The 20,875-nt window shown below is 46.9% G+C and overlaps 7 protein-coding genes across 7 annotated transcripts; 1 reads left to right on the top strand and 6 right to left on the bottom strand.

The window, feature by feature from the left end:
* Positions 1-102: 102 nt before the first annotated feature.
* FSST1_009875 (ferric reductase like transmembrane component-domain-containing protein) lies at positions 103-2,588 on the bottom strand (the record flags this gene model as incomplete). Its single annotated transcript, XM_083226888.1, has 7 exons — positions 103-1,084; positions 1,130-1,251; positions 1,301-1,362; positions 1,413-1,642; positions 1,699-2,004; positions 2,053-2,093; positions 2,142-2,588. 7 exons carry the CDS (start codon positions 2,586-2,588, stop codon positions 103-105), a joined length of 2,190 nt encoding a protein of 729 aa, XP_083085836.1.
* A 365-nt stretch (positions 2,589-2,953) lies between these two features.
* FSST1_009874 (alkaline foam protein A precursor) lies at positions 2,954-3,616 on the bottom strand (the record flags this gene model as incomplete). Its single annotated transcript, XM_083226887.1, has 2 exons — positions 2,954-3,231; positions 3,286-3,616. The coding sequence occupies 2 exons, from the start codon at positions 3,614-3,616 to the stop codon at positions 2,954-2,956; spliced, it is 609 nt and encodes a 202-aa protein (XP_083085835.1).
* A 965-nt stretch (positions 3,617-4,581) lies between these two features.
* Positions 4,582-5,523, bottom strand: FSST1_009873 (uncharacterized protein; the record flags this gene model as incomplete). The annotated part of the gene is made up of 1 exon (XM_083226886.1): positions 4,582-5,523. One exon carries the CDS (start codon positions 5,521-5,523, stop codon positions 4,582-4,584), a length of 942 nt encoding a protein of 313 aa, XP_083085834.1.
* A 2,113-nt stretch (positions 5,524-7,636) lies between these two features.
* FSST1_009872 (general substrate transporter) lies at positions 7,637-9,364 on the bottom strand (the record flags this gene model as incomplete). Its single annotated transcript, XM_083226885.1, has 2 exons — positions 7,637-8,824; positions 8,873-9,364. 2 exons carry the CDS (start codon positions 9,362-9,364, stop codon positions 7,637-7,639), a joined length of 1,680 nt encoding a protein of 559 aa, XP_083085833.1.
* A 5,375-nt stretch (positions 9,365-14,739) lies between these two features.
* Positions 14,740-15,756, top strand: FSST1_009871 (NAD(P)-dependent alcohol dehydrogenase; the record flags this gene model as incomplete). The annotated part of the gene is made up of 1 exon (XM_083226884.1): positions 14,740-15,756. The coding sequence occupies one exon, from the start codon at positions 14,740-14,742 to the stop codon at positions 15,754-15,756; it is 1,017 nt and encodes a 338-aa protein (XP_083085832.1).
* A 489-nt stretch (positions 15,757-16,245) lies between these two features.
* FSST1_009870 (actin family protein) lies at positions 16,246-17,621 on the bottom strand (the record flags this gene model as incomplete). Its single annotated transcript, XM_083226882.1, has 2 exons — positions 16,246-17,144; positions 17,189-17,621. The coding sequence occupies 2 exons, from the start codon at positions 17,619-17,621 to the stop codon at positions 16,246-16,248; spliced, it is 1,332 nt and encodes a 443-aa protein (XP_083085831.1).
* Positions 17,622-18,555: 934 nt separating this feature from the next.
* FSST1_009869 (uncharacterized protein) lies at positions 18,556-20,601 on the bottom strand (the record flags this gene model as incomplete). Its single annotated transcript, XM_083226881.1, has 1 exon — positions 18,556-20,601. One exon carries the CDS (start codon positions 20,599-20,601, stop codon positions 18,556-18,558), a length of 2,046 nt encoding a protein of 681 aa, XP_083085830.1.
* Between the last annotated feature and the right edge of the window lie 274 nt (positions 20,602-20,875).

Below are 20,875 nucleotides of genomic sequence, written 5' to 3'. Positions count from 1 at the left end.
CAAACACAAGCTCAATCCTTATACTCTCATGCTTGCAACCAGCAGACCCTTACAATATGCATATATAAACTGAATTCTAGATCTATCATACTGACGTCTATATCACCACTGAAAACTCTCCTCAAAATACTCCACCCCCCTAACTCCCCTATTCAACAATTCATACACTGTCCTTCTAGCATCATCAGCCATCTTCGCAGGTCCACAAGCGACAACCGCAAGACTCTCCCCATCCACGACATCGCTAGCCCTCGTCACCACCGCCGCAGCATCTATCCTTCCTCTCCGAAGAGTAACCTGCGACGGCCACTCCTGTAGTTCATCCTGAGGAGTATGCGTCGTGAGATGAATCTCTACACTCAGGTTTGCGCTACCCAAGGCATCTGCTATATCTGTCTTCAACACGTCCAGTGCGAATGCGGGTTCGCGGACGGCCCAGTGGATTTTGACTTTTCGTGGTGATGAAGGACTACTTGTCAAGAGTTGGAGGTATGATAGTGGGACGACGATACCACTGCCTCCAACGACAAATATGACGTTGTCGAATAGATGAAGAGGTTGAGTATGCCCGTACGGTCCGTCGACTAGGACGCGCTGGAGACTATTCTTCGGCCACACTGCAGAAGCTGTATCTCTTAGTCTTGACGTAAACCCATCATAAGGGCGAATCAAGAAGGTCATAGTCCTCGAATCAGAGAACATCTCTTGTGAAACGTCTGCATCAGAAGTCTGTTCAGAAGCACCCTCAAGAAGAGGAACCTGTTCCCCAAGAACCTTTGCCCCTCTCTGTCCTTCATCCGTCACTGCTGCAACGGTAAAAGGATGACTTTCCCAGCAACGCGGGCCATTCAAAACGTGGATATAATAAAACGTCCCTGGGGCTGGTTTGTAAAGACTATTCGACCATGGAATAACTAGTCGCACAATGTTGGAAGTAGGGTGGTAAATGGATGTGGCCCAGGTATCCCACAGCTTGGGGTTGAAAGCTGCGATGCGCAGAGCGCGTATGACACGGTCGGCCACCCAGATGAAGCAGGGTACCCAGAAGAAGACGTCGTATTCGCCTTGGAAGATTGAGACGTGACTGGTCTGTTAGTGGGTGCTGTTGGGAGCGGAAGACTGGACTTACGCGAGCATTGTGACGAGAAGGAAAATTGACATGATGATATGGACGACAAGGAACAGTTCGTATTGTTGACGACGGATCCAGTAAAATGAAGCGCCGACGAGAAGCGACATGACAATGGTTGCCTAAGACGTTCGTTAGTGGTTATAACATCACAGCTTTGATGGTACTCACAAGTTCACCAACCCACCAAAACATGTAGGACCACCAAAAGACATATTGCTCCCATCCACCCTCTACTAACGGTCAGTATTTAATCGTACTATTTCACAGAACAGGTACATACCAAGGTAAACCAAGATAGAATAACCGATAGAGTGAAGAATCGCTTGAACGGTAGCAATCCGAGCAACCCATCGATGAAAGTTGTTATACGTTCCAAAGTCCCAACCCGTCAACCACATGAGAAGGTTATTCCTCATTCCAAAAAGCCAGATAAGTGGAAAGTTGGCAAATGAGATGATGCCTGTTCTATCGGAGAAGTAGCGAAAGATTTGTTCTGCGGTGGATGGGAAACTACAAGGTATCAGCATGTCACTTTATCGTGGGGGAAAGTGAGGTCAGGCCCTTACTACATATTTATCGGCACGATCCTGTATCCGTGAATACTCAAGACAATATTGAGGATGAGAAACGCAAAGAGCGTAAGGGATTGTATCCTTGGGGGAACCGTTCCCCATCCAACTTTCTGAGAACATCGGCCTCCAAATGTAGCCGGAATTGCTATTCGGTTCAGAGTAGAAGTGTAGAGATTCCATAGTCGTCCTCCTGATTTGGATGAATGGTCGCGGACTATTTGTGAGTTGGCGATTTGTTGCATTAGATGGTTCAAGACGCCAATGGCGATGACGACGATCCAGAAGATGATCATGGCACGGCTGACAAATATTAGCAGTCTTCTCATCCTAAATGAGAGTCTTACTTACCCGTATAGATCATGGTGTGTATATGTATAAGCAACAGAGTCCTAAACACAATCAGTATCATCTTCCATTCGGTCATCAGTCCTTCTTACCATAGTATCCCACCACATCCCAAACCAAGTCTCGGAAGGAATAACAACCTCTCCAAAAGTGAAAGAGCTTTCCACCTCATTTCGTTCCAGTCGATGAATTTTTTCTTTATCCTCGGTTGTGTAATTCGAGATGATGCTAAAAGGCGGTAGAACAATATGCGCCTGTTCGACACACGTCTCATTCAACGGACCCAAGCCTGCCTCTCTAGCCTCAACCATACAATAAATATCGAGACATAAATACAACGAGAGAATAGCCTTGGGACTATAACATGTTTTCGTCATGAAATTCGTTTGGTTGTGCAGCATATCATCGAACTGCACCGCCTTTAGAGACGATGCGCATGAGTCGTAGCATACTCCCTCGGGAGATCTGTCTTCGGCTTGGGTGGATGGGGCGCATAATGAGAGTATTGTGAGCAAAGAGCTCAGAGATGTGATCCTCATGATGGCTGGTTGCCAAAGAGTGAAGGTGAAGAGGAACTCGTCGTGTGGCAGGCGGAGAGCCGGGGCCCAGGGGTTGGGTCGAGCTTTGGTCTTGTGAGAGATTTTTATCAGATGATCAGATAAGAATTGATGAGTCAAGATCAGTCACGTGCTATATAAGAGCTAACCAATCAATTGTTTGATCATGTTCCCTGTCAAATTGACCGATTGAGTCTAGCATAAGCCTGACCTTGTTGGGGATGGACTGGTCACAGTGGGTAGCAAAAATTAAAGAATAAAAGTGAAGAATTAATTGACAATGCTATTTACATGAATATCGTAATCTAAGCTGAAACAAATCATATGTACAGTGCAAACTCTATCTTTTAGTTGCTGTACTGAGAGTAAGTGCAGCTAACAGGCTTCTTAATCTCAACAACGCGGGCGCTGAAACCAAGGCACTCCTTCTCATTCCAACCAGGGTGCGAGGTACCGGTGGAGACCCAGACGCTCCAAGGGTCGCTGTCCTTCTGGCCGGGGCAGGCCACGAAAGAAGCGTTGTTGTTGCTGAAGACGAGGTTTCCAGACTTGTCAACCTTCCAGCCCTTGGTCTCTGAGTTGCGACCGTAGGAACCGGAGTCAGTGTATTGGAAAACACCTTGGCCTGGTACTTGTTAGCAGGGATTCCCCGGTTTTTAGTTAATTGTGATAAACTTACCCATTCCTGATCGGTCAGTGTAGGCAATCTGCTGCTTCTTGCCAGTGTTGTAGAGAACAAGCTCAGAAGCCTTGCTCAGGCGGAAAGTAGCAGTATCCTCCTTCTTGCCGCCAGCACACTTGGCGCCCTGCTTGCCCTTGGGCAGAAGGAGCTCAAAGCCGCTCTCAGTAGCGCTGATGCTGGCGAAGTGGATAGGGCTGGCGGAGCGGAGGGCCATGAGGCCGAAGGTCTTGGGGACGGGAGAGCTCTCGGTCTTGGCTTCGCTGGTCTTGCTGGGGGCAGCGACAGCGAGACCGCTGAGAGAGGCAATGAGAAGAGTCTTGAACTGCATGTTGATGGTTGGTGGTTGGTGAGTTGATAGAGTAATTAAGTGATTGTTGTTTGGTTGGTTGAGTGTTTGAGATGAGAGTGAATTGAATGTTGATGATGATTTAGAAAATGAGTGGTATATTCCAGATATTATATATTCTTGAATACGAGCTTCAAATAGATCGTCATGTTGATCAGTTGGGAAATGAGTTCTATCCCTGACATCATTTGCATGAAACTACAGGGTCCCCGCACTAAATGGTCTCTCTTTTCACAGCCTCCTATTGACGATTCTAGACTTCAAGACCCAGAATGGTCCATGGAATATTCTTAGATCTTGCTTGTCCCGCTCCCGGTCTGCCGAGGCTCCCGTTCTTCGCCACGTCCGAGCACAGCCTCTTTCTCCCTCCGGCTACCGTGACATAGTAAGAATGGGCTTGTAGCTGAAAGCTGAACAGAATACGAGACCTGAGTAGGTATCTTATGCACGTGGCTCAAATCAATACGGGCAGATCGACTGCCGACACCCGATTTCCATCCCTGCATAGAAACAATGTCCGCGAACAGGATAAATTGACCTTGTCTATTGTCCCAGTCATATAGTATCCACTTGACGTAGGCCCAGAGTCAATGCAACTGATTCTCCACAACAGCTCAGGCGAGTGCGATTGAAACTGATCATCCTCTCGTTATTGTAACGTTGCTAATAAGTAACAATTATTACACAGTAGTATCGTTCTGTCTAATTCGACTCGGCATAAAATTTCCATTTCGTCTATTCAGTTCCTCAAACTCAAAAAAAAAAAATACGAGGCGTAAATCTAGATGTCGATAGACCAGCCACGTCATTGCGCCAACTACCGATATGTACAGCTCAGACTAAAAATAGAATTGTTTATGAATTTCTAGACCCTCAATGACCTTCGTATTTTCTCAACCTATGTCTTTGACGTGTCTCAACCGCGACAAACAACTATTCTTTGACCGCTAGTTCTTGACAAACTCCTCAATAGTCTTTTCAAAAGCCTCAGGTTCTCTTCCCAAAAGTTCTTTCAACGTCGTCGTCACACCAGCCGTCTCTCCAGCCCGAATCGCTTCCCAAGCAGTAGCCCACGTTGTCGCCTTTTCCTCTGTTCCAAAATACTCCTTGATCTGAGGCAGATTGATATACTCTTCAACGCTGATCTCTTGAATCTCAAAGTCCTTGCCCGCAGCGCGCGAAAGGATCGCAACCGTATCAGTCAATGTAACCGACCTTGTTCCTGTCAAGGTGACAATCTTGTTGATATACCCAAATGACGAGGGAGATTCCACATATGAAGCGATCAATCGCGCAGTACCTTCTCCTAATTCATCTCTCTTGACCCAACTAACACCCGGTCCACTTCCATCGTGAGGAATAAGAACCTTGGAAGGCGGATTCTTCAAGTCGAGGAATGAAGTGTAGATAGGGAATGACTCGCTGTAAAGACCCTCACGAACACTCGTAAACGTAAACCCAGATTCCTTCTGCGCAAGCTCCTTCAAGTGCTTCTCACTATCAAGATGCGCACCCATGACTACCGCCTTGGTAGTTTCCTCTCCAATCGACGCAAACCCCAAAGATGAGTAGAATACGTGCTTTACTCCAGCTGTGACCGCCGCGTCGATGGCTTTGGTGTGTACTTTTGTTCTGTATTGGTGGACATGGCTAGGATACGAGATGAGGAAAAGTACATCGACACCGGAAAAGGCCGCCTCGAGATCTTCGGCGCTAGACTCGTATGAAGCTCGACGAACAGTCGTCCCCTTCTCGGTGTACTTCTTAGGTACTTTTTCGGGATAGCGGTTGATGAGGGTGACTTTGTCGTTGGGAACTTGAGACAAGAGATGAGTGTATGTGCTTGTGCCTAGAGCACCTGAAGCGGGGAAGATGCCGATTTGCGTCATGGTAGATTTCGATACGAGGTTTTCGTTCTTGGCTGTGGCGATTGATGGTGATGAAGTTGAGAGACAATACTTGGCGATTTTATGTATTATCTATGATGTTCCGTGGAGTTTTGTCCTTAGTAATCCGTCTTGACATGACGTGATGATATCTCCACTCCGGAAACTCCTTCAGTATCTTATCGTGACTCCGATAGCTCCTTTTCCCTCTGATTGGGCAATCCGAACTTGATTCCCAGCGTCAACATTTTGACTCTCGTCAGTCCTTTACATACCCTAAACAGACGCAAAACACAACTGAGGAGTGGGCATGGTTTATCATGGAATAAATCACTCAACACTATTCTTTTTACCGACACTGCAACTTCTTTACTACAGGAAGTCAAATCCTTGTGAATCCCTATTGTACGGTTTGAGCATGTGTAACTTAGTGCCGAGAGTCTAGAAAAGGATAAACATTAAGCTGACATCTCTACCTCCCGATCTAGATCCACTGCTTTTGAGGCTGATAAGGGAAGCTGAAAAACTGAGAAGGCTACAGGGGCTGTGTTGATGGCTTGCAGTAGCCCATCTGACCATTTCTATATTAAGCATCCTAATCGGATCTCGGTATCTGGACTACATCTCGGGCTAGGTCTATTGCAGGTAGCTCGGAATGCAAGGCATACCCTGCTTACAGTCGACAGCAGATGCAAAGTTCTCTGTGCCATAACCATTGCATGCAAATGCATCTCCCATTACTCTCGTTATCTTGGCTCTCATTGATTTCATCACAGTTCTTCAGACTACATCTCTGATTCATCTTCTCTGCCGTATCTTGGCGTTGTGTTCTCTCCCACTTGAGTTGATCCCTATCTTAGAAGCTTTGTGCAAAAACATGACAGTAATCACAGAAATATACACACATAGAATACCTTCGGACCACTTACTTACGAAGAGGATCATAGATATAGCATGCACCTCAGCTTAAAACAGCCCCAGCATCTAATCTAGAACCTTAGATGGAGAGATTACACACTTAAAAGGCAACCAAAATAACGACGACTGGGAAAATAAGACGGTTTCTCATTGCTCAAACTCATTCCGGTTTACCAAAAGAAGAGGTTTCATCCGCACTAAAAAGAGCCAAGTCTTCTGTCAAAACTGTCAACTTCACCAGTGAATAAAAGCCATCCGGTTGCAAGAACGATAGCATCACAAAATGAAGTCAAACCCCAGCACTGAACCATCACAGCCAAGATTAGATCAAGGTTTCAGTGACACTACACCATAATCTCTAATCAAGCATGACACTTGAAGCTCCTCTATGGCCAGATCTATCCGACACATCCGCACTCAAACCTTCCCAACCTTATCTCGTCCCAATCCACTGGATAAATCTTATTTTCACTTCAGTCTTTAAGCTTCACTTTAAACTGCATGTCTATCCGTTGGAGTCTATTTAAAAATTCTCTCCTTAGAATCTCAAACACGGTTATGCTCCTAGGGAGAAAACCCTCTGCTGTATCTATACTTTCAGTCAAAAGGCTCTCTGTATTAAAGTTTCAATTACAACCTCCTCTTTCAATATTAATTCTTGGAAATTTGAACGTTTAAATTAGACACTGAAAGAAAAGAATAAGACTTCTCTTGTGAATCTTGTTTCTCGTACCACTGGCGAGTGTCCAGCTGTCGGTCTGGACATCATTGCGGTAAGAGCAAATTTCTTGCGGGTACCAGTGATACTGGATTTGTCAAGTTAATTAGATTCCTTTCCCTTGGGCAATTGAAACATGTTAAATAATTAGCGTAATTAATTGAGCGCGCTGAATGCGTCTCATAGGTGAGCGTTGAGTATTGAGTGTGCCGACATTGGGCACTGTCTGCCAGCGGCATGGTCAATATCCAAGTCCAACCCAATGCACAAAAGAAAGTCAACAGTCACAGTAGAAGAGGCAGTGATTTAGATAACTTGTTCGTTTCATTCTGACTGAGATATATACACATTATTCTCATATACTTCCGCGTTCTCATCATCTTAGATCATAACACCATGACCTTCAAAACATTCAGGTATAATTAAAATAGAAAACTTTCCTCCACATCAAACAAATAACAAGACTGTGTGCAGACAAGCTTAGACGTGGTCGTCGTGCTCGGTCTTGGGGACGATCTTAACATCACCAGCACCCATGGTGTTGGCAAAGGTCTGATGAGGTCTCCACTTGGCAGAGGTTCGGGGAGTGGTCTCCTCCATCATCTTATCAACCTGCTCCAGAGACAGACCCTTGGTCTCGGGAACGAGGAAGTAAGTGTAGACGAAGGCGCAGGTGCAGAGACCACCCCAGATGAAGAAGACAGAGGACTTGAGGTTGCCTCGGTTCTCGCCGACCATGTAGGGGGTGATGACAGCAATGATGGTGTTCCAGAGCCAGTTGGAGGCGGTGGAGAGACCGACACCACGAGATCGGATGGGGATGGGGAAGATCTCGCCGATGACGATCCAGGCACCAGGGCCCCAGGTGGAGGCGAACCAGAAGATGAAGATGGCAATGAAAGCAATCTGGGCGTTGACAGCGCTGATGTTGTTGGCAATCATACGGTCGGGGTCGGCCTCAGTGGGGGAAGCGTGGGTGTGGTTGAAACCGACGGTAACACCAATGATGGCGACGAGGAACTGGCAGACAAGCATACCAAGGGCACCGATGAGGAGGATGGATCGGCGACCGAATCGCTCAACAGTCCAGAAAGACAGAGGAGTAGAGCAGACGTTGACGAGGGTAAAGACGAGAGAGATGAGGAAGACGTTGTCAATAGCACCGGTGGACTTGAGGAAGGGAGTAGAGTAGTAGAAGATGAAGTTGACACCAGTCCACTGCTGCATCATCTGCATAGAAGTACCGAGAATGGTTCGGCGGAGGTTGGACTTGCCATCCCAGAGAGAACCCTTGAAGCAGTTGGCCCAAGAGCCGAACCAAGAAGTGGAGGGAATGATTTGGCGCTCGTACTCCTCGTTGGCGATAATCTCGGCAATCTCAGACTGGACGTACTTGGAGTCCTTGGGTTGACCACGGACACGGGCGAGAGCGTCGACAGCCTTTTCGATTTGACCGCGCTTGACAAAGTATCGGGGAGAGTCGGGGAGGAAGAAGAGACCGACAGCGAGGATGACAGCCCAGGGGAACTGGATACCGATGGGGATCTGGTAAGACTTCATGGAGTCCATGTTCTCGGTTCCGTAGACGATGCAGGCGGCAAGGAGGAGACCGATGGTAATACAGAATTGGTAACCGGCGACGAGAGCACCACGGACACTCTTGGGGCACTAGACGCTGTTAGAATTGAGACGTGAGTAATTGAGGATGTGACTTACAATCTCGGACATGTAGAGAATGACGATGGCGGACTCGAAACCAACACCGAGACCAGCAACGAGACGACCAACGACGATACAGGCAAGGGGATCACCGTGACCAGTGATCATCTGGATGGCGACACCGATAGAGTAGATAGCACAGCCCATAATGACAGTCCACTTGCGACCCATGCGGTCGGCAAGATCACCAGCGATCAGGGCACCGAAGAAGGTACCGCAAGAGAGAATAGAGACGATGAGAGACTGGTTGCTCTCGGAGAGCTTGGTAGCATTGGCACCCTCGACCTGTCTGATGAAGTAGCTGGAGCCGTTGACACCGTTGATGTAACCGGAATCATAACCGAAGAAGATACCACCGAAAGAAGCGAAGGCGCACAGGAGGTAAGCCTTCCAGGTGATGGGAGCCTCGATCTGCTCGACATTTTCGGCAGTTTGGAGAGCGACAGAGCCGTGTCGCTCGTCGGCGTGGTGGGAGTCTTCAACACCCATTTTGTTGGTTGTTATTGTTGTTGTGTGGCTGGTTTGTTTTAGTTCTGGCCAGGCAGAAGGGGGTAATAAATAGTTGTTGTTGATGTGAGGAGAGAGAGGGGAGGGGAAGAGAGAAGAGAGATTGTTGTGATGAGATGGAATGAAACAGTTGTACGAGGAGGGGGCAGAAGAGGTCTATTTAATCTCTGACGAGAAAAAGAAGAAACCCAGAGTCTGATCGTGTGCAAAGTCTAGTCTGATTTTGGTTTGTGTCTATTACCGATGGCATGAGTTAGCATGGGTAGAGGGAGCATGGGGCAAGGTTCGGAAGCTGCAGCCAAAAGCATTTTGTTACCAACTGGTTGACGGTGTCAAAGGACTAAACTAAGCCAATATTGACTCAAGTGGTACACTTGCAAGCTTTTTGATTTGCTAACAAGGTTACAGATTTACCTACTTAGCTACTCTGGTACACCCTCTCTCTGTCTATTCACGAGCAATTCCAGATGCAGACAGTAACAACTTTTGGGAGTGTTGTTCTGCCTCTCTGCCTCGGAGCATGCAAAAGTTGTTAGTGCTTGGACCCGTTATTTTGGCCCCTAGCAATAAGTCCCCGGGGGCCCATGGGGCACGGTAAATGGGGTAGCAGGGATGCTTTGGGGAGGCCATGGGACCTTTTTAGACAAGACACGCCCTCTGCTAAAGTGCGGAGGAGGCCGTAGAGACAGGGTGTGAAGGTAATAAAATAAAACATGGCAAAACACGATGGTGATGGAGACAAGTGACGGCCATGACCGTTGAATAGCATTCCCATTCATGAATAGATGCATTTCAGTACTCTGTATTGTCATCAATATTCACTGTATACTACATATTGACACGGCAACAGAAATAACAACATTTATTCTCTGTACAACAGTGATAATATGCAGTCTCCCATTCCCAAATGAATCACTTGTCCAAAGACTCCTTCAATCAATGATGATTCCTTTCTGATTTCTAATTAAAAAGAAAAACTTGCACTCGCACGCGCCCAGCCTAGAATCTCTCACATCTGGGGAAGAATCGCGTCTAGATCCATCGGCCCCCTCCAGCTCGTCTTTTACTACGAAGTAAGGCCGAAGCAAATAAAAGAGCTGGAGCTCAGTTAGTGGGCAGGCGTTGGTCCCATAACGGTCTGAACCGGGGGTGTGGTGGTGGGGAAAGGTGAACAGCCCAGAATGGGACATGTCCCAGAGAAGCGCCGCAAGTAAGGCCGGCCGTTTATTTCCTTTGGTTCTGCACGGGACTTGCAGAGTGTACTGACTTTTATTCCATCAAGAGTTCTAGAGGACTCTAATTCGAGTCAAGGTCTGACGGACGGATACGGGAACGAGAACCCAAGCTGACGGTTTACTTGTTAATGAATTATTGAACTAATTAGTCAATGAATCACTGAGTACTCAGTAAATGGATCTTGAACATCACCTCGTAAGTTCCAGATTGGGTATGCATGCGTTGTGCTGATCTGTGGTAGCATCAGAAATGCCATGCCATTTCCAGTAAGCATACACATACTATTCATCCCGCATTTTAACCAGACTCGTTAACATACTGCATTCAGCCAGTCACGAGCAATTCCTTCACTCCAACTTTTTTGGCCGACGCGGGGAAATAAAGACAAGACAGACAATACGTGGAGTGTTAGTAGTCAACCCCTTTGCTGGATCCTCCTAATGGCACATTCTCGGTGATACTTTGCAAACGGTAGCGCTACGCCCCTGTTGAAAAGGGAGACATGGGTCGTAATTGACCGAGTTCAACACCGTCAACTCTGGAGACTTTTGGTCTTTGGGGTAATAGTCTCTTCCTCATTGACCTCTCTTCCGGGGAAACTAGGGAAACCCGGTTGTTCATCACCTGTCAGTTCAACAACACCAGACGCTCTCCTCTTTCCCCTCCCCCAGAATATACCAACAGAGTGACTCCGAGTCAACCACCGAGGAATGTTTCTGCTCCCCAGAGTACTCCGGATTTTCCAACAACGCGGGGGAAAAGACGAGAGAAAGGCCGAGTTGGATTTATTTGACCGAAAATAATGTCGCTGATTGATTTGAACTTCCAATTGTGGTTATTTGATGATATCGCCAACTTCAATCCTCAACCAACAAGTAAATACTGATTGACTGCCTGTAAGCCACCATCGTCACGACCACCGCGAATCGCATCGCATTTCTTGTCATGCATAATTTCCGGGCCGAAACGTCAGGGGCCTGCCAGCCTGGTAATTCAGTCCCAGCCCAAAAGCCAAGGCCTGGCCTGTGTGTGACACCACTTGACGATGAATCAATTACTACACACGATTACCGGGAATTGGTCTAGTCTCTGGGCGCATGCACTTACCTTACGGATACTCGGATACTCACAGAATGGATTTCTTGGTAAAAAAAAAACGCCGTTTCCGTAGCTTAGCCGCTGGGTAACGTCTTTGCTGAACCAACAGTCAAAACGGATACAAACGGGTTCTTATAAATTAATTACGTGAAGGATTCCTTCTGCTGACTTGACTAATCTCCGTGCTGAGCATGAGAGTCACAAATAAAAAGTAAAGCGTTTCGGAAAGGGGCGCCTATGTTGCACAGAATTGGTAACACATATCATCTTGTACGTGTGACTCTAGACTCATGTGTACGACTCTCTAAAAATAATACGATTTATCGTCGCCAATGTTTTGGTCTATCGGATCAGCAGTCACAGATCGGATATCGCCTTTTTTTTTTCTCCCCTTTTCTCGCCACCGGGTGCACGTCCTGAACCACGGTCCCGGAATCGATCCATTCTATCAGGTAGTATGGAAGACTCCGGAGTGGCCATGGTCACGAGGATGTCTGACTCTACGGATATTCGCTACTGTATTTGAGATAGAGTAATGAACAAAGTTGTCAAGCCATGACCAAGCAGACCATTGTGGTTCCTCTATTGCTTAGCCGAACTGTACCCAGATTCTTGACTCTCTGGACAGACAAAAGACACACACCCCCAGCTTCCCCTTACCTTACCCGTAGACTGCTGACTCTAATTGGTTCTCGTGGTAAGGTGGTTTGCAGAAACGGATTGAGAACCAAGTGGGTCTCGGCCGGACTCACTCTGAAGCCATCGTGTCAGAAAAATACGCCTAAACCGGGGGTGTAACTGTACTCGTGATGATCCTGAGAAGAAAACTCTTCGGCCGAGATTCAGCTCCTTTTCCTTTTCTTTTTTACAAATTTTATGACAAGCCGTGTTCCGAGAATACACGCGTTGAAACGGATGACAACTTCCAAATGCAGTTGTCCTTCCGTTGTCGTTGATGATCGGATCTTGAATGTGGTAGCATTCCAGTATGTCACCAGATGAAGGGAGTCCTACTGTTCTCGGTCGGACTATCAATTTGCCTCTTACCTGCAGACCGTAGGCATGCTAGATGTAGTCTTTCGTCTACAGGTCATGATTTGCGTCTCGGTCCCAAGCTCAAGCTTACCTTTTCGCTGATCATCCATCCCACCACAAAGATGGTTCCCCGCATGCAACAATCGCCAATGAAACGTCCATTCTTGGATAGCAACGTTGTTTATTCACACACAAAGTTCAATGCCAAGAAGATCAATTAATACACACACATGATCATTCTGAGCTTGATTGGTATCTCAGCCGTAGTCAAATCATAATTGATCTTGACATTAAATGTAAACATCAGAGGCTTTTGTTGCCAAGGCGCCAAGATCATCATGTAACGATCGCTGCAGTCAGCTTTGGTGGTTGATGAGCATGGTTTACCCTCTTTTTGATGTGTGTCTTGTGATGCTTTTCTTCTCTTTATGGTTTGGTCAAAAATAAGGATAAAGTGTAACTTTGACTTTAATAACGGCGATCACTTCATAGCCCAAGCTCATCGTGTGTTTATTTTGTTTACTTGCTTGGTGGTATTCGCTTTCGTTTACGTGTTGGTCAATCACAACCGACATTTTGAACAATGGCATGATTAAACATGGCCATTCAATTACTACGACATCCCATGACTCAACATGCGATGCTTACAAAAAGACAACAAATCATCAGTCTCTAGTCGTGATGATTGAACGCGACGAGTTAATTGCATGGAATCTACCCTAGATCATTCACTGATTACCACTGGGCTCCAATTTATTAGTGCGCTCACTCCAGCATCCATCCAAAACTCCATACCCCAGAATTTGCGTCAAGCGAGAGACGATCCATATCATGGACCACCGACAGGGACGGGACTCCAGTAAAATAATAACACCGAGATCTTTCACAGAACCCTTTTTTTATCAGATCTCTGACATGTCTGACCCGACAGTTTGTTCACCCACCGAGATCATGCCGAACGTCTGTGGTTTAAAGTTGACGAGCCCCGCGTTGATCAATCAATGGGTCTGAGATGGGACGAGATGAGATGGGTTTATCTGGGGAGATGTGAGTTGATCAAGGGATAACAGATAACGATTGCGATAATAGGCCGAGTATCAACAGCCATTCAGTTATGGTAAATCGACTATCCACATCGACTACCGCTCTCCCCCTCGAAAACACGCCCATCCACTGAAGCCATCGTCAGATGACGTGACTCTCAGCAAACCTGCGCTCCAGACGCGTCTACAGTTAAAGTACCATCGGCCGAATTGACGCGACAACGGAGAACATACGCGCGACAACTCCTCGGCCGACAAAGAGTGCTTGACAAGTGTCAACTCAATATCCTTCAATCGCGGGCGCAACCTCTTTTGCAAGACAACTCCGGGCGCATTGATCAGCTATTGCGACCTAGACAGTTACATCCAAGCTTGACTCGCCGATACCGATACCACCCTGCGTTACGAGTTTATTGATGAGCCCAAATTGATGAACGCATTGGAAAATAAGAGACATGTCTTCAAGTGAAGGCATGTGTCAATTGAAACTGGTCGGAATGGGGTATCTACGCGACAAGATTGAGACATGGCACGTCATGACAGCCTCAATGATGACATTCAACAAATGGACTTTAACGAATGCAACCGGTCGAGATAATAATTGATGGGTTCGGCGTCAAAGTATGATGGTTTTTGTTCGAGAAAATATTAATAAAAATGTTATAATCACAAGAAATCGGCAGTTCAATTGACGCCGGAAAACACTGCTCATTCTGGTCTGTTCGGCACGTATCTCGGTGTCTCCACCGCATTCGCAATTTTTCGCCTCTTTTTTTCTTCCCGTATTCCAAGACGTCATTAGCGATTTTCCATTGATATCATTGTCTAATTCCCATGTGAATTTGTTTCATTGACTTTACAAACTCATCGTCGACATAACTTGACCACTACATCAAATCCTACACTCAATACCACACAGAATCTGTACTACTACACCACCGCAACATGGCTGAACAAATGCAAGCCTGGCAAGCCGCCAGCCCAGGAACTTTCGAATCCGTCTTCAAACACCACACCACAATCCCTAAACCAACTCCCGAATCCCTCAAACCAGGCCAAATCCTCGTTCAAGTCTCCCGCGCAGCTCTCAACCCTGCAGACTACAAGATCGTCGAACTAGGCCTTGCCTCGCGCGCAATCACATCCTACCCCAAGACTCCAGGCATGGATCTTAGCGGTCGCGTTGTAGCTGTCGCATCAGATGTCGCCGACACCAAAGAGGGCGATTATGTTCTTGCGCGCGCAAACCCGCTCAAGGCATTTGGATCCCTATCCCAATTCACGGTCGTCGATAAGGAAGGATACAGCGTTATTCCTCAAGATATGGACTTGGATCAAGCTTCTGGTGTGGGAACTGCGGGATTGACTGCGTATCAAACCATTCAGCCGTATGTCAAGAGCGGCGACAAGCTCTTTATAAATGGTGGTTCAGGCGGTGTTGGACTTTGGGGTATTCAGATTGGCAAAGCGCTAGGATGCCATGTTACTGTCTCTTGCTCAACAGGTAAAGCAGATCTGTGCAAGAGTCTGGGTGCCGACGATATCATCGATTACAAGACAAGCGACGTCATGGCCGAACTACGCAAGCGCGGACAAGTCTTCAGTCTCTGCGTCGACAACGTAGGAAACTCACCACCCAACTTATACGGAGCGTCAAACGATTACCTCCTCCCTGGAAGCAGCTACGTTTTCGTCGGCGGACACGTCTCAGCTCAGAGTGTCCTTAGTCTGACTGCTGGTATCGTGCGTCCTGCGTTCTTGGGCGGTGTCAAGGCCAAGTTTGTGAGTTACATGACTGTGAACAAGACAAAGGACCTAAACCAGTTGAGGGATTGGTTGGCGGAGGGTAAAGTCAAGACTGTTATTGATTCGACGTTTGGGTTGAAGGAGGCGGATAAGGCGTTTGAGAGCTTGAAGAAGGGGTCTAGTGGGGGTAAGATTATTGTCAGGGTTGAGGAGTAAATTAATTGTGATACCTATTGATGAGGTGGTGTCTATGTAGTATACATCTCTCTAATAATTGAAGTTGATACAAATGCCGTTTGTCCTGTGATGTACTCGAAGCAGTTGCCGTACTTGTCGCAGCCTCTTGACGCCCATTGATAGGTAAACACCAATACAAAAGGCTTGGACAAGACAAGGTGTAATGTGCGGGATCGGACCGGTCCGAATGCTCATCGCACGTCCATGAGTTGACATCCCGTGTATACGTGGCGCATACTGCCGACACTCAAATCTTGCGCAGGCCGGGTCGGGCCATTTGATGTACGCCGTACCTGACCTTGTTCCTGGATGACGTGAGCCGGGGGCTTTACGCCCGAGAGCAAATGTGTATCTCAAGCACCAGTCAACAACCTGCCGAGCCCGTGAAACATGTTGTCGTATCGCGCAGAGAACTTTTGTCCCAGCCCCGTCAGTCTGATAAGAGATCCTTCCAATCTCACCTTCGACTCACGTCCCCAACCCAGTAACAAACTTCCGAGCAACCCACGCAGCACCATGTTCCTCATACTCCTTCTTTGTAACCGCCAACCTCTCAATGTGTGGATGACTTGCCAGATTGGCACCGCCGTACCACGTCTGTGTAATCGGGTCTGCAGGTCTAGCGACTCTCACTATACAATCGTCCGGAACGCGCTGCACGACTTCTTTCTGGACTCGCTGGATAAACCCATCAAAGAGCGAGTTTCCACCCACAACGACAATGTTGGCCAAGAGACTGGGCCAAAGACCGATGGGGAGTTCGTTGAGGGATTCCTGAACCAATTCAGCCAGACCGGGTTGCCTAATCCCGATATCTGATGGATTGAAGAGTATTTCAGGAACCGTGAATCTCTCGTTTCGTAACGTTATAACGTCTTCTTCGGATTGGTTGGCTATCTTCTTCGCTTTCGAATGTCGCGAGGGTTCGTAGTCGCATAATCTTCCCTTGAAATGGGTATGAAAGTCGGGTAGGATGTAATCTTTGGCGATACCACCTCCAGATAAATAATCCGGTCGTCGATCACCTCTTGCGCCCTTCCATGACTTTTCTAGATCGGTCTTAAAGTCGGGTGAAATGTAGCAAGAAAGCTCCTTCATCTCGTTTACGATGTATGTGTCGTTACGCATATCGAAATGGCGAAGGGAGATTAATCGTGTTAGGTAGTTGGTGAGGACCTTGCCGCCGACGTCTAATCGCTTGACGGCCGAGTGTAGAGGTTGGCCGCGGAGGAGTGGTGTGATGGTCGTGTGCGAGTATCCGGAATCGATCACCATGACGGCTTCGGCGGGGGTATTACTCGCGGTAGGGTCATCTTGGGGAGTTCGGAAGATGTTTTGGATGTCGTGGTATGCATTGAACGTTGGTCCTGTCCGGTCAGTGGTGAAGTGTAGACAAGCCAAAGCGACTCACCTATGCCGCGATAATAACTCTCAAACCCGTACTCTTCAAAAACAATCTGATCGCAATTGTTCTGGAGTATAGGCAATCCATTTGGCGGTTCAGCGAGTATTAATCTCGACTCAGCTGGATCAATCCCAAAAGCCTTATTCTCAAAAATCTCACGATCCCAAATCTCTTTTTGCGCCTCCCAATTGACTATGAACCCCTTCTCCATGGGCCGTCGGAATTGTATCTCTCCGAAATCGCGACATTTCTCAATCTCGGAAGCGACGTAGACTTTGCGGGCGCGGTCGCGGGCGATGACGTTTGGGATGATGCGAGGATCGTCGAACTTGCCGTCGCGTACGATACCGGCTTTGATGGTAGAGGCACCGTTGTCGAGAACGAGTGTTGATGGTGGGCCTTTGGGAGGCGCGGGTTTGGGTTTGCGTCCTCCGGCCATGGCGGGTTTATGGGTGTGATTGAGAAAATGGGTGATGATTTTTGGAGGTTTAGCTGTGATGTGATTTCAGGTGGGGATGTGTTATGTAAGCCATCATGAATTGTGGTCATGATACGAATACAGACCGAATGGCAGTTGCCGTATGTCATGGAGTCCCAAGATCATGAATGCAGTTGTTTACTATACTCAATCGCCTTGTCATGATGTTGATCTGAATAGATATCTTGGGGGGTATTGTTCCAAGTCGTGTCTCCTTTGAAGCTCCATGTTTGACTCAACCCAAGCCCCTCACCCTGTACTCATCTTATCATGGGCCATGAGCTTCACTCTGCCAGGGGGTGAAGCAACAGAGATAAAGGGGCGTAGAGACTTGCACTGCAATTTTAACCTCTCCCCAGGCACTGCAACAAAGGAAACATTCTGACTCTTGGAGCAATGGGAATGTAGGGAGTGTCGTATGGTGTCCACTCACTACGGCCTCCAATGACCTCACGAATCAACAACCCAGCATTGTCGACGACTCGTGCTTATACTGCAAATTTAACCCTCCCAACATGTATTGCAAGTCTTCAACAAAGAACATACTATCCCCCATCAAGCAATGGGGACCAACGTCAACTGCTGCGCCCACCATCATCACCACCCTCACCGCAGTTTTCACCTTTCACTGCAAATTTAACGCCCTCCGGAACGTTGACGAATGCACTAGACATGTATCTAGAACAGGGATCCGTGAATTTTGCACTGCAATTTTAACCTCCTCAACAACATATAGTGGCCATACCAAAGTCCCAACCGCCTTTCACTGCAATTTTAATACCAATGGAGGAATTCTTATAGCTGCCTATCAGTCATGCTGACATAGTGGAACTCCATTATTCTTCACTGCAAACTGACTCCCTTTGAGGTGTATCTAAACACTAATACCTTGTACCTAAACTAGCTCAATTGTCCTAACATCCTTTACCTTGGACCAATATTGATCATACGGAAGACTTACAATCCCAATGCGTTTATATTCTTCAAACTCACCATAACAACGTCCACAATGTTCCAATACACATGCAACCCCCATTTTGACTTTATGCCAAGGATTGAGTCCTGATTCCACGTCATATATTGTCCCAATTAAGAGACAAAGTCGAGGGTGAGTGCTAATCGGGTTGGTAGGCTTTGGGCCATCCAATCTGACATCATGCTCATACTTGTGGGTGTCTTGGTGGTTGGATCCCTCCGTGGTGTGCTTATTGTGAGGGTATCTCAGATTCAACTGAGACAAGTCTACCATTCTAAACAAGCCCTTGAGAGTTAAGCGTGCTTCTATGATCTGACCAGAAGTCTCTGATCCTTTTGATCTCGAATGGAAGTTTTCAACTTGTATCATTGATTCCCAGGGGCTTCGTTGGAAAAGTAAATCTACGAGGCCGTTGTTAGACGCCCAGGACCAAGAGGGTAGAACTCGCTCTGAATTTTGACTCAATTTGTCAATGACTGAATCATCGGTATGGATGTCGTAGGTGCTGACGGCCATCCAGGTCAGTCCTTCGGCAATACTAGACTCCCAGATGCCTGCAAGATACTTCTGTTGACATGTATCAGATATCAGTGTAGCAACCCCTGACAACGCTGGGAGTCTGTCCGATCCAATTGAAAATTCCTTCATTGAATATTCACTGACAAAATAGTACCACATCTCCGTAAGTTGTTCAGTATTAAACGTCTTGATGTTCTTGAACATAAAAAAGTCGTCATGTGCTGAGACAAAGTGGTCAGGATGGATTTCACTTGTGTAACCACCAGAACATTCCCAAAATATACAGTTCGCACCAAAGTGAAGGATTCTCTCGGATAACAGTCTTTCTTGAGTAGTCCATCCCCGAGTGAGTAATGCTGAATGTACGGTTTCTGATCCTGGTTTGGGACGAAGCGGTTGGATCGTAGATTCTTTAAATCCTGTCCAGTACGATTTCTGTCTGATGACCACAGGTTCCGGGCTAAACTCAAGGCCAGGTCGTTCAAGGAATAGACCTCTGCTAGATGATTCGGATCCCGTTGCTGCAATGGTCAAAACTGCGTTCTGATAATAACTGGCAAATCTGACAGCTTCAGTGGACCAATCCTCCATATGCTGAACATCATTAATCTTCTCTTTCTGCAATACGCATAAAGCATCCACCCATAGATATTTCAGGCCTAGACCGCGGGTGATGACAATAGCATCTTGAATCGTCTTGGAAAGCCGGTCCCATGGCAGTAGTGTCCTCATATCATTCAGGTTAGATGCTGTTGTCTTTGCAAAGTTTGCATGGTCAATCCCCCATGCATAACTTAGAGCAGCGTACTCTATGTCCCGGGTATCATGGTCTGGAATATGCAATCTAGGCATTGTTTCCCCAACGTCAATCAGCCTTGTTGGCAGAACGTTTGTCCTATTGGATGCAGAGTTACCACATCCAATATGACCGCTGCGACATACAAGCAGCCACTCCTTGGCTAATTGAATGGTTCTTTGTAATCCATGGGGCGTGCTTGGATCTAGAATGGCGTATTGAGGGTCTTCCTTTTGTGCATCATGATTTCCAACTACTGGTAAAAAATGAGTCCTCCCATTCCCGTTTTCTCCGACATTAATGTAAAGCTGAATATCTCTAGGGTAGAGGTTGCGGAAAGGTAATTCATCTCTCTTTTCCATATCACGGACCATTTTGCAATATTCATGATACTGAACATCGTATGGATCAATAAAGCGAAGCGGTGAAGCGGATATTGTAATAGGATAATCTTGGTGTTCCCATGAGATTGTCCCAAAGTAGAAGCAAGATTGGTAAATGATCTGACACAGAGAACAGCCATTTCGTGCTTGGGATCGAAGTGAATGGATGTTTGGGGCCACTTTGAGGCTGGAAGACCAGTCAGCATCCTCAACTTCTCCAATACTCTGCACAAAGCCAGAGCAAGGGGCGCACAATGTTTCAGCCATTTAGAATTTAGAGGTAAAGAATGTAAAGTATTTAGTAAATGAAGTCTTAGGTCAGTCTGTTTTCATTGGATTGTAAACAGATTGATCATTTTGAGGCCTGCCATGTATGACGTGTTCAAGTTACTGTGAAACCCTGTAGCCTGTATGGCATGCAGTGATAAAGTGATCTAGAAGTATTACTGGCTCCATGAATTGAGACATACGATCAGTTGCCTGCCTTGCCTGCAAGGAGATGGCCTGTCTCATGTGCTTACAGGAGAGATGACTACAATCA

This window comes from Fusarium sambucinum, chromosome II (genome assembly GCF_050947815.1).
Source record: "Fusarium sambucinum isolate potato_lamoka chromosome II, whole genome shotgun sequence".
NCBI lineage: Eukaryota > Fungi > Ascomycota > Sordariomycetes > Hypocreales > Nectriaceae > Fusarium > Fusarium sambucinum.
The sequence above is the reverse complement of the archived record's forward strand: the minus strand, read 5'-3'. Positions and strand labels throughout refer to the sequence as shown.